At 43.6% G+C, this 19,945-nt stretch overlaps 1 protein-coding gene across 1 annotated transcript in view; it reads right to left on the reverse strand.

Annotated features, from left to right (window-relative positions):
- The window catches only part of LOC123034698 (poly(rC)-binding protein 3-like), a 497,132-nt gene that overhangs the window by 17,929 nt on the left and 459,258 nt on the right, over window positions 1–19,945 (reverse strand). The window contains exons 5-10 of the mRNA XM_044452282.1: window positions 10,039–10,062; window positions 9,893–9,925; window positions 7,164–7,280; window positions 3,597–3,728; window positions 1,515–1,643; window positions 215–358 (exon numbers count right to left, since the gene is read on the reverse strand). Of these exons, the coding sequence (XP_044308217.1) occupies window positions 215–358; window positions 1,515–1,643; window positions 3,597–3,728; window positions 7,164–7,280; window positions 9,893–9,925; window positions 10,039–10,062 (579 nt within the window). The remainder of the gene's footprint in view (window positions 1–214; window positions 359–1,514; window positions 1,644–3,596; window positions 3,729–7,163; window positions 7,281–9,892; window positions 9,926–10,038; window positions 10,063–19,945) is intronic.

Consider the following 19,945-nt stretch of genomic DNA (forward strand, 5'->3'; position numbering starts at 1 on the left):
TTCCACACCCCCAACAGTCTGGCTGCCCGCCTGTTCTTCCAGGAGGGAGCTTGCAGAAGCAGGTGCACAGTGGGGCATTCAGTGGTGGAAAGGTCTGGGAGTGGAGCGGGGATGGCGCAGGTGGCTTTGGCACATTTTGCACAGCCCTTCTTTATTACTAGAAATACAATCAATACTATACCAGACAGAAAAGAAGTACAAGTTGAAAACTAACAGGTGCTGTCTGAGGCTGGGCCAGGACGGTGTGGTTTCCAGCTGAAGCCAAAATGGTGTCTGCTCTTACCTGGCCACCTGCAAAAATTATGGGTGCAGAGGCAGGTTTGGGGCGGTAAGGAATGGTGGCACCTTTAGGTGGAGACTGAGGATAAAAACATAAAGCCATAAGAGAAAGCAAACATTTAACATACCTCAAAGTTGGTTACTTGCAACTTATCATTATGGAACTGAGAACTAGAAAAATGTTATGAAAGACTCAAAACATGACTGAAGGATTGATTTTTAAATGCCTGATTTGTATATGTAGCAAGACATGGAATATAGCATGTATATGCAATAATTATATGCAAGTGAGAAATGTCCCTGTGATCTAGCATCAGCTCAGGCCATGAGTAGGCAACTTGTAGCCCACCAGATGTTTGGGGTTATAATTCCCATCAGCCCTAGCCAGCATAACAAATGATGGCAGTTGTAGACCCACAACTGTAGGGCCACAAGAAGATCACCCTAGAATAAGGTGGTCTGAACAACAGAGGAATGGGGAGGCATATGCCTCTTTGGATCTCTAATTCCAAGCCCTGGCTTTTCCTGGACTCACCTAGGGCCGAGGGTAAGTTCCGTGGACTTTTGGGCACAAAGGCCCATGGGACCCACTGTCACTGCACTTTTCTTGCCTCCCAGCTCCACTGTGGCTCCCTTAAACAATTCACTCTTTTTAAAAACACTGTTTTTAAATTCTCTCTCTTCTTTGCTCCACTCACAGCTCTCTCTCCAGCTTGCCCCATCTCATCAGGGGTTCCTAGCCCACTCTCCTCCACTGGGTCTGCTTTGGAACCACTGGCTCTGCAGTTAGCTGCCCTGAGCTGTGCCCCATCATCACTGCTGAAGAACAGGGCAAATATGTCATCATAGCGGTTGCGCATTTAAGTTCTGGCAGGTTCTTATGGTCAGGATATATGTCTTTGTGTATCTGTCTACCTGCTATAGCTCCCTACTTGTCTGATTTTCTTGCATTTGTCAGAATGATGATGACAATGTAGGTCAATTGCCTGACATGTCAAGTTACTCATACTACAACATTTTACAGTTAACAATAACATAAGAATACAAACAAAATATTAAGCATGTCAACTGTGGGAGGAGTCAAAAGGATTTATGTACCACACCACACTCACAGATCTCTCACTGAGTGGCTCAGGACCATTGCTTCAAGATCTGGACCATTCCCAACCATGAGCTCTGCAAGTGAGCCTGTAACCAGAACATCATGATAACATTTGTCTATGACTGTATCCTACCTCTAGCATGACCACGCATATTTGCTTTACACACTGAATAATGGCATCAGGAGTACCCGAGATAGTTACAGCACGTTCTGTAGAGTTTGGTAACATATCCCCCGCAACTTGTACTTGAGCCCCTGTGGACTGAAAGATATACAGAGCTGTTACAAGAAATACACATTTCACCACATGTCCAAGCTATTCAGTTACTTTCATCAAAACACACAATCTCACATCCTCTGCTACCTTTACAAATCAGATGTTGAGTGCACTGAAAAAGTTGCAGCTAATTAAGCTTAAATCCCTGCAAGCCTTTTTCTTTTGTCTAAACTTGCACAGGATCCTGCCCTTAATTGATTTCTTTGAAACAAGTGAAACTGAGAAACCACTGAGTCTTGCAACATGGATGAACTTGTTCCTGCTTGGAAATTATGTGGGGGAGGGGTGGTCTGCCAGGTCACAGTATTGAGTGGGTTCTCTCGCACTGTTTCATAGGACAGGATCCAACAGTGTCATTGCACCAGCACAAATGACACTGTGCTAGTCAAAACTACATTCTTACTATGCCTAAGAGTACAATCCTTGGGTAACTGCACGAGCAGTTGTGCAAATGATTGTGAAACCCATTGCACAATGGGTTGAGTAAATTTTTGAACAAAGAAAAGGTTTGGTGGAGCTTCAGTAGTGCTATCTGAATTTGCAAAATGGCAACTTTGGATACAACTGTTTTGCCTGGAGCCATGAAATTTTCTAGGATGCCCATTGTCTTCTTTTCCTTTTCACTGGCATCCCTTAGTGATGAAGGCCCAAGCTTTGGGTTAAACAGCAACAGAGCTTATTTTATTTTAAAATGTGGCCTAGTTATTTACTTATTATATCTGTATCCACCTCTTCCATCCAGTTCTAGGGTTATCCTGCTGTATCTTCATAGTTATTTTGTGAGATAAATTAAGCTATGGGGCAGTGGCTTTTATTGACCAATAGCAAAACCCGTCTGGCAGCTCTCATCACACCATATTGATGCTTAATATTAGTCAAATGCCACTGATTTAGGACCAGGAAACAAAAATTACTCTGTCATATCCAGTAACATTATAATATACCATTTCTGCAGATGCTATATGATCTGCTGCGAGTCTTTAATCTTTTCTTTTGCACGGTTTACTACTGCTTCAGTTTTCATAGTTAGTTAGAAGAGTAATTTGTAATATTTTTACAACCCATTGAGGTTGTAATTAAAAATAACTGCTGGTGCCTGGACAATTTTAGCTTTGGAAATGGACACTAGTCCTCAATGATATCAGAGTTTCATTACATATTTTGAATGAGATTTGGGGCTACATTTCATTCTGGAACATTTCATACTGGTCTGCTGCAACCAAGAATACTATCTAAATAATGGTTGGTGTTCAATCTGTTGTGACTAACTTAAATGGGCAGTGAGCCAGTGGCATTTCCTACCACCTATTCAGACTAATTATCTTAGCATACAAAAAGACAAGGAACCAAATCATGGCCAAGTCCTGTCTGGCAGCCCTTAAATCCCCTGACATCTTCCAGTGCAGAAAAAGGGAGTGATGGAGAGGGGCACGCATGCCACCAACTCCACAAGCTACCAAGGATTCTTCTATCACTGCTGCCTTCTGCACCTGTCTGCTAAGAACCCTGCCATCCCTTCACTGGATGATTTTCAAACACTTTTAAGACTGTGTCCCAGGAACTTCCAGAAGGTTTCCTGAGGTATACCATTATCAAGATGGTATGGATGGTATGGAAACTTCCCTAAAAGACAGCTGTCTTTTAGGCACAAGCTGTGTTCATGGGGTGGAATAGTGATGCCCAGTGGTCTAGCCAATGAACTGAGTGTGCATCCTATATTACTCTTCATTTTAGATCTTTACTGCCCAATAGCTGAATCTCTCTAGGCAGTGTACAACAACTGAATATAGGCCAGAAATTTCTGTAAAGTGCAGGTATTCCATGACAGATGTGTAGCATTTTTCAACAAAGAAACATGGAAAGGCTTCTCTAGAGGTAGAAACATTGAAAACTGTTGTGCTAAAGAAAAAAAACAAGACCTTGAGACTGCTGGCATACCTCTCTGATTTCTTTGATTTTGGACCCTCCTTTGCCTATAAGGGATCCACACTGACTTGCAGGGACCACCAGTCGCAGTGTTACAGGTGGCTTACTTGTCACCGTACTGTTTGTCATAGAAGCATTGATATCCTGTAAAAGAAATGTTATCAAGAATTAAGGAAAGAATCCTCACGGTACTTCAAGCTCAAAGGGTCAATGAGGATGTCTGAGCTATGTGTAGGGAAAGGGCATGATGAGCTCTAGTCTTCTGATCTCTAGTCCAAGAATTTTTAAAAAAAGAACCAATGACTTTGAAATCATGTCTTTCAGGTTCCTTCTGAGACTTTAAAGAAGATTTAAAGATTCTGCACCCTGCTTCAACTGCTAGTTGCTCTGGATCATGGGTCCTCAAATTATGGTCCATGGGCCAGATATGGCCCGCCATGCATATTTATCTGGCCTGCCTCAGAGAACAATGTCTGAGTGAGTCCAAAAGCTCTGAGCTGGCGCAAGCGCTCTCTGAAACTGATCAGAGAGCTGGCGCACACACCAAAGTGTAACAGCCCAACTGCGCATGCGCCAGCTCTTCCTCCGCCATTGCATGCATATACAGAGTGGGAACAGAGTTAGGGTTAGAAGAGAGGAGGGCAGAAGGGGGGGGGGAGAGAGAGAGACAAAGACACTAAAAAAGGATTGAAGGTAAGAAAAATATAACTTTTTAAATCCATTTGAAAGTATGTGAGCCAAGCCACGGCTGCTTCACCAAACCCAGAGGCAGACAGACTGAGTGGGGCCGTGGCTCCCACGCCTCTGCTGTGGCCTTCACTGGGCAAGCCGCTACCGCCAAGCCACTGCCATGCTTCTACCTGCGACAGGGAGAGGCAGGAGGCGCCCCACTTGGCCAACCACGGCCCTGTCCCTCACTTCCCCTCACCTCAGAAAGAAGCCCTTACCTCCCTCCTCACGGTCCTCTTCTGGCCGGGGGAGCTACCCTGCACTCACCTCTCCAGCTCCCCTCTCCCACTCCTGCTCCCTTGGAACCAGGGTGGCAGCAAGGACTATAATTTCCATCATGCCCAACCAGCATGGCCAATGGAAGTTGTAGTCCAACTCATCTGGACAGTACCAGTTTTTGGCAAGGTTGCACTTAAAATATGGTAGTCATTAGCTCTGCATCCAAATACAGCCATTGTGTATTGTGGGAATAGTTCTGGGCTGACTTGCTTCAAATACTAAGAGTGGCATTAACACTATTTATCCTTAGTATTTTTGCTTCATTCTTTGTAAATGCCAGTTGCAGTCATCAGCTGTATTATGCAAAATACTATATTTAGTGCCTTGGTTGTGTTGTAGCTATGTCCCTTGAATATGGACATGCTCTTCCCCACCTCATCTTGGGCTTCTGCCTGAGGGAGTGGAGCAAGCTTTTAATTTTTAATTAATTTTTTAAATTTTAATTATTTTTTAATGTGCAGTGTGCATAGGAATTCATATTTTTTCAAACTATAGTCTGGCCCCACAACAGTCTGAGAGACAGTGAACTGGCCCACTGTTTAAAAAGTTTGAGGACCCCTGCTCTAGATCATCAGAACCATAGGGAAGCATAATCTTGTCCCAGAGGACTCAGGGCTTCTGGAATCGACATGTGCTTTGTTTGAGTTTCAGATTTCTTTGGCCATTTCCCTGTTTGTAAAGGATCCTCAAAAATAATTTGACTGAAAGGTGGAATGTAAAATTAAAAATATTAAAGCAGCAAAGTCATGGGACCAGAAGTAAGGATGCTTGCTCACCCAAGGATGCTTCTAACACCTTTAAATATTTCAGTGTACCAAATAGTCCATCTTCTTCATGTGCCTGCTGATGCCAATAGGTTTACAGCTTTGCTGCACAGCATGTGAAGCTGGGCATGAATCAACAGGGGAAAAGGCTGTGAGAGGCTACTGAAACTTCAAAATGTTTAGTAGGGTCCATACTAAATCCATACTAGGGTCCATACTAAATGTTTAGTAGGGTCCATACTAAGTCCATACTAATAGGGTCCATACTTACTCATCCGTAAGGATGAGTCAAAGAGGTACACAGGTATGATGATATCAGTTAGTTGTGGTCTCGATCAGCCATGTACTGTACACAAATATGAACTCATAACCCAGTGAGGGAGGAATGAAAAGGTCATTTAAGAACATGGCTTGTTTCTGCTATGAATTCTTTTAATGGTAGTTTGCTGCCCAATTTTGAAAGCAAGCTGCTACAGATGGTTGAAATTAAACAATTTAGCTTGTAGGATGGAACTACTCAGTGCCTGCTCTGCAGGGGGAAATGCCCAGAATAACAAGGTGGGCTCAGTTGCGAGCTAGAGAGTAGAGAAAACCAAAGCGGACGGTTGCAGTGGATGGCAGTAATGGCAAAATAATCCTTCCTATCCATCCATGCAGTTTCCACATACAGCAGTGGAATACATAAGCAACTGTGACAGTTTGGCGGTCCCACAAGGTGATTTTTAGCAAGTGCACATGTAGGGATAGTGGTAAAGCTGTACATGCATTGGGTATACTCAAAACATACTGCCTTAAAATAGAAAATTCAGTAAGTAAAAAGCCACCATAAAATACTGACCATATCAAAATTAGTTTTTGCTTCCTACCAAACTTCTAAAAGATAAATAAATAACATTTTGTTCAGCCAGGAATCCCCAAGTTCGCTCAAAGTTTTGGAATCCAGCAGAAACTTTTGCCCTGGTCTGATCAAGTTTGCCCACTGCCTCCACCAGTCCTTTCTGGTAACCACATCATTCATGTTTTCTGTGAGTACCAGTCAGGGATACATAAACACCCTGAGGAATTTCAGAATCAGAATTATTTTTCTTTCTCTTCATCTGTTTATCCTAAGGCAGAAGCTTCACATTTACCACCAAACTGCAGAAAGAATTGATATGCATAAAAGCTAAGAGACACGAAGTAGCCAGCTCTAATCTGCCTTTTCCTTTGCCATGAATTCACTAGGTGGCCCTAGGCAAGCATCTCTCTCTCAACCTCAGGCTTCCCCATCTCAAGATGGAGAATAACAACACTGATACACCTGCAGGGCAGTTGTAAAGCTTATAATTAGCTAAAGCATGTGAAGTGCTTTGAAAACATGAAAGTGCTGTGCAAAGTGTTATATATATGCTTTGAAATGGAATAGTCAGTGGCAATTTCATGAAAATACATGGCAATGTCTGGGCAGAAAATTGGCTCAATTCCTGAGTCGTATGTGATTCAGATTAGAAGTTACAGAATTATTATTTTGAGTTCAAATTCAAAAAGGGACCTGAAGTATAAAAGTTTTATTTCTCTCCCTACCATTAACAGACATTACTAGAGGGAACCAATTTTTCCCAAGGAATGCACAGAGGAAATAAAATTATTAAACAGGATACAAGCAGTCTATTCTTCTCTTCTGTGTTCTTGCTGTGAGCATTTATTTAAAAAAAAAAAACTTCACTTTAACATTTACTTAAGGGCAGGGAAACAACAAGAACACACATGGAAAACAACACAGTATTTATAGTGCTGCTTGAGGAAAGGGGAATTTACATTTACTTACTTCTTCAAATTTTAGTGCAATCATAGAAAACGCCTTGAAAATTGCATCAGTTGGGCCTGTTATTGTCACAATTCTTTCTGGACAGGAGCCTTCGGAAATGTTGATTCGAGCACCACTCTGTGAAAATTAACAGTTTTTTCCAAAAAGTGCATTTACTTCCTTTCTGCAAAGTATCTACTTGTTATTATCTCAGCTGAAGATGGTTAATTGTTATCTAGCATGTTATTCCTTATTTTCAACACATTCATGAAGCCACCATGACTACAATTAACAGAAGCAAAGGCTAAATAGGAGAAGGGTCAGATTCAGAATGAACAAGGACAATTCTCCCCCTCCCCATTTCTTTTTAAAGCTGGTATTGCTACAAACACAACGCACAGTGGTGCTAGTTTTCTGACAGAATGAAAAAGAGAACAACCAGGGCTACCCTCTGTGGAACTGAACTGAATGATTCAAGTAGCCCCATGGTGTGCAAATAGGCTTTCTAGTCTGTAGATTTCCCTTTCCAGCTGCAGGCACTTGTATTGAAGTAGATGCTGATCCGGAAAGGCACCTGTTCTTTAGAAGAGGCCACTCAAATCCTCCACATGCACAATGAAATGCATACACAAGGTTTGGAGTTTATATACAAATTAACTTTATACTATTATGTCCTGCATTTATGGCCTACATGTATAATAGGTATAAATAATTAATAAGCTAGTATAATGTGTTTCCAGACTAATAACTACAAAATAGGGAAGCTGAGCTAATTTGATGCATCTGTAGAACTATCAAGTCTGATGTATTATTCAACTTGTATTAGACGTATCAAATAGACTGTTAATAAGTAGCATAGATCCCTTTGACTGCAGGAAGGAATAAAAACTGATGTTTTAACATTAAGATTTTGCTTTATGGCTTTTGTAGCATTTTGTTGCAACCCTAAATTATGCTTAAAGGTATTATGCTTAACATAAAGCTTTCCCCTTGACGTTAAGTCCAGTCATATCTGACTCTAGGGGGCAGTGCTCATCTCTGTTTCCTAGCCAAGGGAGCCAGCGTTCTGCAGACAGTTTCTATGGTCATGTGGCCAACATGACTAAACACTGAAGTGCACGGAATGCTGTTACCTTCCCACCGAAGTGGTACCTTTCTATCTACTTGCATTTGCATGCTTTCGAACTGCAAGGTTGGCAGGAGCTGGGACGGAGCAACAGGAACTCACCCCATTGTGCAGATTTGAACCGGCGACCTTTCGATCAACCAGCCCAGCAGCACAGCAATTTAAACCACTGCGCCACCTTCATCCCTCAAATTATGCTTACTTGGAAGCAAATTCCTTTAATTAAACATGAATATACAAGAGTGGTGTTAAGCTGAAACTTGTCGGTAGGCTCCTGTTAGGCTCCTAAGCACCACTGAATTCAGTGGATAACAGAGAAGCATGATGGACTAAGGTGGTTGACAGGATTGGAAATATCCAGCTTTGTGAAGGGTGCTCTGAATTTTGCTGATGGCCTTGGCATCTTAGTTCAGAAGGATCTGATGATGAGGAAATACCATATCTGATAAGACACTAATTGGAGCCACAATAGACTCACAGAGAGTATAAAATCATAACATCCATTGTTTGGAAGTAGGCACATCATTGTCATGATTATTATTGATTTCTGCACCACCCTCTGGGCAGTTAATATGTCAAAATGACCTGTGGAAAATTCTGCTGAAAAGCAGGGTCTTGGTGACACTCCCTTAGAGTGCCTGGCAGTTCACCCAAGTGGTTAAAAGACAGAATTCAATGTCCTCTGCTACAAGTGCTAGTAAGCCTCCAAGCCTCAGGGCTTAAGTCCATCTAGTGCATGAAGCAAGACCTAGAAACCGTGATCTCCACTGCTGTACTGCCTTGCAATTAATCCAGACAGGTAATTCCAGCTGTATAGAAGGAGCATGGGGTGCGGGGGGAGGTGAGCTGCCAATAGGGAATGGCATAAGCCATCAGTCCCAGCTTGTTTCCCTCCCCACGTCCAGCATACCCCTTTTTCTCCACTTTATGGTGCATTTACATCCTAGAAAGGCAGCTGGCACAGTTGTTTCTGCATTGGCTGTGAGGAAAGGAGGACAAAGTAGGATGGGGGAATAGTCTTTGGAGTCCCAGGTCCAAGATCACATGGCCTCAGAACTGGGGCTCCAAATAACCCCATGCCCCCCAAGATAACATTGGGGGACCCTAGGATTGTGCCCTAAACTGATGCAATATTTTGAAAAAATGTTGCTGATCACAATAGAAAGACGTCCTGGGCCTTTTTCCTCAGGCCCTCATTCATAGAGATAATACTATCTGACTTATTAAATTCTCCAAAATTCACCTATCAAATTTGTGTCTGACCATTTCTGCAACAGGGTTATGCACATGGAATCATCCCAGTTTACCCTCACAATCTTGCAAATTAGGTTGGGCAAAATTAACATGACCCAGTGAGACTTATGTTTCACCAGAGGATATGAATTTAGGTCTACTCCTGTGTAAGCCCAACACAATACCTTGCATTGTAGTGGCATCAGACAGTTATTTAATGGAAAATAGTGATTTTTAGAGTGAACTGCAAATACTGTTTTCAAAGCCACTTGGTGGCAGTGCTGATTCATACATGCACATTTATACTTCACTCCATACTCCCATTTCCAGCCATATATTTTCTGAAACAGAGAGGATTTTAAGTTAAAAGAGTTCAATATTTACATCTTACCTCCTCCCTCATCTTCTTAACAGTTTCCCCTTTCTGTTAAAGAAAGAGAAAGCATGGATTAGCTTACACCAAGTGGTAAATTTATAGAAAAATGCTGAATGAACCATTCTGAAACAAATTTAGCCTTGAGAAAGTGGGTCACTGACCTTTCCAATGATGCTACCAACCTCCTGCGGGGGGAAAGCAAAAAGTTAATGTGCAGAAGTCAAAAAAGGGATATAGATCACCTACATAATCTTTAAATCTAAATGCAATAAATGGGTATAAACCTCAGCATATCCCTTGCTTTAATTCTGAATGTTGCACACCACTGAATTACACACTTAAGGCAGGCCTTGCTCTCAGTGAGCTGATATAATAAAAACAGAGGTGGTGAACTAGAAGCCTGCAGGCTGGACATGACTCCTGGGGTTATGTTATATGGCTTCCAGAAGTTCCTTCAAATGTTTCATTACTGTATTGTACAGTTTCTGCAGGAGACCCCTTAAGGAACTCCTGCACAGTTGTGTGAACTGCAGTGCAGTTCTAATTCAAAGAATTAAGTCAATTCTGGCACTGGTTTATTTCAGATCTGTGTCTCACCTCCTTATTTATTTATTTATTTATTTATTTATTTATTTATTAAAACATTTTTATGCCGCCCCATTCACCGAAGCCTCGGGGCGGCTTACAACATAGATAAAACAAGTTAAAATCCATATAAAATAATCTTAATTAAAACTCACATTATAAAATAAGCCGCCCTGGCCAGATAAAATTCAATTGTATTTAGCATTTAAAATGTTGCTTAAATAAAAAGGTCTTAGCCTGGCGCCGAAAAACAAATAACGACGGCGCCAGGCGGACCTCTCTGGGGAGCGCATTCCATAACTTAGGCGCCACCGCTGAGAAAGCCCTTCTCCGAGTAACCACCCTCCTAATTTCTCTCACGGAGGGCTCCCGGAGAAGGGCCTCTCCCGCCGATCTCAGGGGGCGACTGGGCAAATATGGATGTAAGCGCTCCTTCAGGTAACCAGGACCCAAGCCGTTTAGGGCTTTATAGGTCATTACCAACACCTTGAATTGGGCCCGGACTTCAATGGGGAGCCAGTGAAGCTGACGGAGAACTGGCGTCATGTGAACATAACGTCCAGTCCCCGTCAGCAGCCTGGCAGCTCTATTCTGAACCAATTGAAGTATCCGGACCGTCTTCAAGGGTAGCCCCACGTAGAGCGCGTTACAGAAGTCAAGACGGGAAGTCACCAGCGCATGAGTCACTGTTGCAAGGCAGTCGTACTCCAGGTAGGGGCGCAGCTGATGAATCAGCCGAAGCTGGAGGAAAGCGCTCCTCGCCGCTGTTGTCACCTGAGCTTCAAGTGAAAGCTCCGGGTCGAGGAGCACTCCCAAGCTGCGGACCTTGTCCCTAGGAGGGAGTGCAACCCCATTCAGGACAAGGTTCAGGTCACCTTCTCTGAAGCCCGAACCGCCAACCAACAGGACCTCCGTCTTGTCTGGATTGAGCTTCAGTTTATTGGCCCTCATCCAGCCCATTACCTCGGCCAGGCACCGGTTCAGTACAGCCACTGCCTCACCTGGATTGGTGGAAAACGAGAGGTAGAGCTGGGTATCATCAGCATACTGATGGGTCCGCAGCCCACACCTCCTGATGACCTCTCCCAGCGGTTTCATGTAGATATTGAACAGTAAAGGGGACAAAATGGAACCCTGCGGTACCCCATGGCAAAGCTGCCATGGCGCAGAGCCATAGTCCCCCAACACCACCTTCTGGAATCGGTCGTTGAGATAGGAGCGGAACCACCGCAAAGCGGTGCCTCCGACCCCCAATCCCGCCAGCCTATCCAGAAGGATACCATGGTCGATGGTATCGAAAGCCGCTGAGAGGTCCAGGAGAACCAACAGGGACGCACTCCCCCTGTCCTTCTCCCTGCACAGGTCATCGTACAGGGCGACCAAGGCAGATTCAGTACCGTACCCGGGTCTGAAGCCGGACTGAAATGGGTCCAGATAATCAGTTTCATCCAAGAGTGCTTGGAGTTGTCCCGCCACCACTCGCTCTAACACCTTGCCCAGAAACGGGATGTTGGCCACTGGTCTATAGTTAGCGGCCATCCCTGGATCCAGTGACGCCTTCTTCAGGACCGGTCGGACTACCGCCTCCTTTAAAGGGGCAGGCACCCGACCCTCCCTCAGAGAAGCGTTAACCACTTCCAAGATCCAGGTTCCAATCCCGTGCTTGGAATCCTTTATTAACCAAGACGGGCAAGGGTCCAGAAGGCAAGTGGTAGGACGTACTCGTCCAAGCACCTTGTCCACATCATCGGGCCGCAATAACTGAAATTCATCCAATAATTCTGGACCAGACGGCAGCGTTGGTGTCTCCCTTAAAACCTCTGAATCAATAGTGGAATCCAGCTCGTGACGAATCTGAGCGATTTTCTCCCTAAAATGCTCGGCAAAGTCGTCACAGCGGGCCTTTGAGGGTGGAGTCAGCTCTTCCTTTGGCCCTGGGTGAACCAGGCCTTGCACCACTCGAAAGAGCTCCGCCGGACGGCATTGTGAGGAGGCAATGGAAGCGGAGAAGTGTGTGCACTTATTCCAGTTGTGTGTGCAATGCTTGTCAGCAGTTTCAGCCATAATGAAAAGGGAAAATGTACTCTCATTGTAATAACATTATTGAAATTAACCATGATACCTCAAAAACTAATGCAAGGTAACAGAGAATGGATTCATGCCTAGTGTGAATATGAAAGTAGCAGGAAAGTGAAGTATATAAACACAACACCAGAACCACAAACACTGGACATGGACCTCTATTCATGGAAGACATGGAAACATTTGCCCAGCAACTCCTGGAATAACTGCATGCATGCACCCATACAGTCCAGTCCTGTGGTCAGTAAAGACAATGTAAGGAGATAGTTACAGTGGTACCTCAGCTCAAGAACGCCTCAGTTAATGACCAAATCGGGTCGTGAACAGACATTTCACAAAAATTTCGCCGCAGGTTGCGAACTCTGCGCTCATCGGGTGATGAGTATGATCGTGCCAGCCTTCCCTGCACAGGCGCGATCGTGACTGTGCTGGGGGGGGGGGAATGGCCATGTTTGTTCTGGGGGGGGAAGGCCATGATTGCGTCCATGTTCCCTGCCCAAGCGTGCCCATACCTGCCTTCCCCCCCACACACCTGCAATCACGCCCATCTCCCCCCACTCCCCACATGATCACTGGCGGAGAGGGAGATGGCCATGATCCTTGTTGTTCTTTGTCACTTTGCTTCAAATTTTTGTGAGTAAAAAAATAGTTGCAGAATGGATTAACCTTATTTACATTCACCCTTATGGGGAAATTTGACTTGGCTCATGACCAATTTGGGTCAAGACCAGAGTCCTGGAACGGAGTAATTTTGTGAGTCAAGGTACCACTGTACATGGCTAAACAACTCCTCCCCTCCAGGAAAATTCTAAGGCCTTTTCTTCCAATTTTTTCAACCAAAAAAAAGGAACATTTGGGCTAGGGGAACCCTCTCATAAAATAGTTTCTCTTTTGGTATAAATGAAATCCTTTTAAGGTGAAGTTTTCTCATGTAACATATACAGTATGAAGATCTTCATGAAAGGCATTGTTCAGCATTAAAGAATGTCTATATTCATGTCTATAAACTGAAAGTATGCATGGGTATATTTTAATTTTGCCCTGGCTATTCCAACCCCGTCCCACCTCAGTCCTCAAAATCACTGGAAATTTTCCATCTCTGCACATGGTAGATTTAAAATGTTGCATATGGAACTATGAAATAGCTACATATGAGAAGAACAATCATGACATTGCAAATCTTTGTGTCAAATTCCGTATTAGGGCTCTGCTTCCAGGCTACTCAACAAGTTTGCTATTGGAACACAGCTCAGCACATGCCACTTCAGAAAGCAGGACGGTCACATGAGCAAATGCTTCTTCCCGTGTCAGAAGCACCCTAGCAGCAGAAGGGTAACCCTTCCTCCCCCATATCTATCATCTACACAGATTTCTAGGTTAGTCCTTCCACTGAACTGCTTTTTCTACATTTGATGAGTTTAAGGCAGAGGGGAGCATCCAAGCACAACTTTCCAAATGATGCAGCATTGCAATCTCAGAATGAGAACTCCTTCACTTTTCAGTTGCTTGGACAAGCAGATTTCTTTGTGTTTAGATCTCTCCTTTAGGTGGCATTATGCTTAAGCTTCAGCAAAACAGATCAGGGGTTTACAGAAATAATACACTGAGAAAAGGAGGATGCTTGCCATGATAGATCCACCATTTCACTGAGCTAATATTTTACAAGTTTTCAGGAGTGTTTTATTTTTGCGCACAAATGTCAATGTGGGCTTAACCTGCCCCTCACAGGGGAATCATTATCAAACAGCTAAACAGTATTAATTATAGGAAGTCCTGCTATTCAGCTATCTGAAATAGCAGGTTGCTAAAGGCTTTTGAGTCAAAAAAGACATTAAAATGGAACCAAACATCCAGGTTCCTTTTTTAAAGATCCTACTAAATGTATTTTAATGGAAGAAATGCATGTGTTGACACTGTGAATATCCTAAGAGCTGCTCAAGGACCTTAGCTGAGATCCCACTTTGCTGCTAGGCAGCATCTGTTTTTCTCTGTCTTTGATCCTCTATTGCTTGGAATACTCAGTTCTGATTCTAATGTGGTTTTTGTCCCAATTTCCCAATGCTTTAGACAGGATTTTGGCAATTATTAACCTTCTCTAAAGAATGTGTCTGCTGCTCAAACCAATGCAAATATTCATAGCCTTTAAAAAAGACAAACCATTTGCACAGTTTCAGATTAAGAAGCAACAACAATAAAAGCGAGGGTAAGGTTTGCAACTGTCATAAGAATCATTCATAGAAAGTCTGCTTCAATTATAACTCTCTATTAAATTCAGGCATATGAATTACCCTTCAAATTCCTCAGGAAGATTCCTGTATCAAATTCCAGCTTCAACAATTAGTCAGCATTAGTGTTCCCAGAACAGTTATGTGATAAGAACTTTCTTTCAAAGTCGCTATTTATAGAGAATTACTTCCTAAACAATATATTTAATTCTCTGCTTCTTACAGTGCTACATATAATAAAAATGTTAAAAAATGATTTTAACTATGCCACAAGTCCAAGAAAAGAACAAAAATATATTTTTATATATTTCCCAATTTATACCAGCTGTAACAACCTGCAACTGCTCCCTTAAGGGACAATATCATGTATATCACACAATTATTGTTTTAAAAAAAACCTAAACACATACAGAAATGTTCAAAATGGAAACTGAGATGCTTTCAATTAAACCACCTAGTGGTAAAAGCTCTTTTTACATTTTTTATTAGCAATGTTAAAATCACTCTTTCCTTTCCTTCGGAAGAGAAAAATATTCCAAGCATGCAGAGAGTTCTTTTTAAAACTTTATTGCAACAAATGGTTTCCTTCCCATTTTCCAGCTCACCTGAGCACATGTTCGCATCCTATTTTATGCCCTGCTCCCGGCCACTTCTCCTTCCTCCTTTCCCCTCATTGGCTGGGGTACCAGGAGTTTACAATCTTTCCCACCCGCCTACTCCACGCTGCTCCAATACCGGCCCTTCTTCCCAATTCAGACCCCCCCCCCCCCCCCCCCCGTGAGCTACAATAGGCTCATTTTGTTCTGCCAAGCTTGTCAATAAACAATCAGGAAGTGATTGAGTCAGTATTTGGCCATCCTGCCTACTGCCTGTTTTCTCACACCTTGTGCTATCTGATCTTAGCCCCTCCCTCCTTTGGGCTAAGTAATTTTCTTTTTTACCTCTTAAATCTTTCTACTCCCTTGTTTCAAATCATCCTTTCACTCCTATCAATTCCTCTCTTTTCTTTCCCTCACCCTGATTTGAAACAATTCCTAATTCTTAAACTTTGGTACCATCATCCTAACCATTTCCTCCTCAACTGCACATTTTTCCCCAAATGCATCCCCTTATTACATGGGGTGCAGACCAGTATACATTGTAGGCTAATGCAGCAGATTATGCTTATGGATATTATCCCTAATATGAAAACAGGTGTTCCAACCACATGTTGGGAAGCCATGATGTCAGCCATTCTATTCCTGACTCCTGCTTTATTTTGATCCCTGTTATTTCCTGTTGGATTGCTCTTAAATCTTCATTGATACCTGTTGTGTTTGAATCCAACTTGCAGGTGTCCAATCACCCCATAGGCCCCTCCTTTGCTACTAAAACATAATTCAGAGCAACCCTATTTTTTTGTTGTGCATATACCTCCATTTGTTTCATCTCTCCAGCCAGTTTCCCTAGTGCTTGCATTGTAGCATTTCTAAGAGCCACTATTGCACAGGCAGTTTGCTCCTGAAAATGTGCTAAATACACATGAGTAGATACTGTAAAAGAGGCCATTCCAATCCCTATCATCCCTCCTTTTGTTCCCACACAGCATTCTTGAGTTACCTGTATGTCTCTAGCATGACCCTGGTAGGGTACATCTCCCAATTATATTATTCCTATTGCTACTCGTGTACATCCCTTATGATAACTGGAGAATCTCCCCTATGCCCATTTTCAAGAAAAAAATATTCAGGAAGGGTTACATACCCATCCTTACATACAGGTTCCAACTCAGTGTAGCATGACTGCTTTCCAGTATCCATTGGGCCCCCCTTGTGATCTCAGATATATCACACTTCCATCCAGTCATGTTAACCAGTAAAGAACTCCATTCTCCCCAAACTGGAGCCCTGAGCACACACTCATTCATCTTTATGGTCCACTTGTAACAGTCCCTGGTGCATCCCCATTTTATACATCTAGTTTCATTCTTCAAAACACTCCCCTTTACCATAGATCTTCTAACCTTTGAAAAGAGGTTCACTATCCAAGTCACTTTTGACTGCCTGGAGCAGTCCTCATCTCCCGGTTCATCCCCCAATTTCCTACTCCCTCATATCCAAAGCACCCCTTAATTATCTGATGGGGCCTTTGATGTCCAAAATGAATTCCCCCTTATTTCCCTTTGCCAACAAGCATCAGTGGGCATCCCTGATGTCTTGCTGCACGGCTCTCCACTCTGGATTAGCCACCTGCCCTTGCTTTATCCCTGCTTCCACTGTAACCAAGTTGTAAAATTGCCACTGAGGCACAGGGATCACTATGTGTTTTGGCATGCAAATGAGGGTGATTGCAATGCTGTCTATCTGGCAGCTTTATCTGCCCTACCTGATCAGCAAAACAATGGCCCCAGCAGTCCCTATACAAGCCACCAGTTCCCATCCTCTTGAACCAACAGCCAATACCAACAGAGATCTGACCTTAGCAGAGGGTGCATATAAGCAACCCCCTCTCTGCCAGGATTTTATCTGATTTCTCCAACAGTTCCCCCTTTTGTCATCAACTAAACAAATCAGCCAGTTCAGATAACTCCTGATACTCCTTCTTTCTCAGGAAGCAGCTTCTATTCATGCAGCTCAGATGGGGATCATCTTAGTCAAATCCCTTGATCTCTTTGCCCCCTCCTTTGGCTGCAAGGAACTCAGTGCCAGCCAGCTCTCACCTTTAACCTGCTCCCCTGCACTTTTGCAGCGCTGTCACCCAATCTACTCTGAGGCCTGGTTCCTTTGCTCCCTAGGCCCCTCCTTTTTGACCCATTAACCTAAAGATATCATCCTCACTGGGGCTGAGACCCCCACGATGATGAATACCCTGTCTAAGGCCATCATCACTTTTGATCAACAGACTTGGGTTAGCCTGCTTTGCAAGGTGGGAGCAGTGTGAGATGAGGCAATGCCCCAATGTTCCGTTCATTGAGAATTGCCCTTTGAGGCAATTCTTCGAGATTTCGTTGTCTAGGTTTCACCCAATTTCTGGACTCAGCTGTACACTTGGCTGTAGGACTTGCCTCTCATGGTTTGCCTGGTTAGTCCTTTGCTTCCTCGTGGATGATGCAAAGAGCAAGGCAGAACACAGAAATCACAGTCACTGCAGTTCCAGTTCATCTGGTGTCTGGAAAGTACAGCTCAAAAAACAGGTGGATTAGAAAAAACCCATTACATTTCTTCACAGACACTGGTTAACCATGTTAGCTTGGAGAGAAAGTTGAGAAATCTTTGTCCCTTTTCAAGCTTGGGCCCCCCATAAGTCTATACAGCACAGTCTCAAGAAAAATGTTTGAGACATTGAAACCAAATCCAACCCATGCCAAAAGCTCACACAAGAGAAACCCCTTGTTGAACTTGTGCGCTTCACAAACACATTGCTTGCCTTGGTTAAAGCAAAATGTGCTTTCTGATGGTGTTTGCCCAGTGAGAACATGGTATCACACAATTTATTTACAGAGATGGTACTCCCCCACATCCATAAATACAAAAATGTCCTAAATCCATTACGAATACATGCAACTTGAACTAGCACCCTTCACAATCAAACAATCAATGCTTGTGCATCTTGATGAGCATGACTGCTTATGCTCACATCAAGAAAAAAAAAAAAATCTTGTCATTTCCTGGGGCTAGCAAATGGGCTTACCCCCCCCCCCCACAAACATTAGGCTACTGCAAGGAAAAATCTCCTTAGCACCATCAATATTCCTTTTTTTATATGAAACACCCTCCACAGATACCCTTCTTTGTAAAATTTGGGGCCTAATCAAAACATTGCAAAAAGGAAAAGGAAACAACCCTCTTGTTGAACCCACAGGGAAAAGTAGTCTCCTTGGGGTTTTTGAAAAGAACCCCTCCCACTGTGCACCCACGCCTGCACACATACACCCAGCCAAACAGCCCCAGTTCCACCCATTACCCTCCTTCCTTCCATTACCCTCTTTGTGTTGTGGCATGACTACAAGATGGTATACCCAGAATTCAGAACACATTCCCCTCCCCCTTCCACACAAAACTCCTGGTAGCCAACACAAATAATTCATGCATGCCCACAATACTGCTTCTAGAAGGTTTCCCTCCCTTAAAAAAATTCCCCCCAGCCTCCCATTGAGCATGCTCAAGGATCTTTTGTTTTAGCCCAATCCCTTTCCCATGCAGAATTTTTCCTGAGGCAATATAAGCTTTGAACACTCAAAGATCCTCCAATGTCTCACCTCAGTTGCATTACCTTATTGTCCCCCCACCTTAAGATTTAAACACCCCAAGATTTCCTTTTAGAGTTTTAAATATACCCCAGGACCCATTCAGAGAACCAGTGCAAGCCTGCCCCCAACTTGCGGCTGGAAGCAGCACTGCCCCAACTTCCCAAACCACTTTGAACTCTGCACATGCTCAGAGGCTCTGATGTGTGTGTTCCCTCTGCAGCACTCACAAAATGGTGGTACCTTCCTGCCAGAGCATTCCCCTTTCTTGGCTCTGTGGGGATGGCCAAGCCCACAGAGTCAAGAAGTCCATAGTTTCCAGCACACGTTTCCCTGAATTCAGTTGGCCAGACCAAATCCAGAAAAAGCTGCAGTTGCTGTCCCTTAAATAATGGAGTGCTCTCAGCAAATGAGGTAAACCAACACCCTCTTCTTTTATTTGCTTTTTCCTTCTTTTCTTTACCCAAATAAAAAGTGTGAACCATGGCACCCTCCAATAGCAGGGGTGTGAACTCGATGGCCTTGTGAGAAATGAAATGTTACTGTTACTAAGTGTTAAGACAAGTCCAAAGAAAGAGTGAAATACAGGGTTAATTGAAGTCTCTTAAGGCCAAAAAGCCTGAGAATCAAAACATATAAATGGTTGTTCAAAGTGTAATAATGTTTCTTACTTCAAAGTCCTGAAAAATGCCAGAAGAGGTAAAATTGGGGGAGAGTGGTAAAGCTGTCACCTTCAGTGGAGGAGAGCAGGCAATGGATTTTAGCTTTTGGCTCTGGCCTCTTGGCAGAGCAAGCGGAGCAGCAGAGGCACAGAGAGAGTGCTGGGAGAGAGTGCTGAGTGGCCAGGGGAGTGGCGAAGGCAAGGGAGGAGCTGGGCAGGGGAGCAGATGGACAGGAGCAGCAGAGAGGAAGGGGGCGGGGCCAGAGAGGCTAGAGGGGCCAGGAGGAAGC

Source organism: Varanus komodoensis, unplaced genomic scaffold (genome assembly GCF_004798865.1).
Source record: "Varanus komodoensis strain SLA01 unplaced genomic scaffold, ASM479886v1 scaffold10, whole genome shotgun sequence".
Classification (NCBI taxonomy): domain Eukaryota; kingdom Metazoa; phylum Chordata; class Lepidosauria; order Squamata; family Varanidae; genus Varanus; species Varanus komodoensis.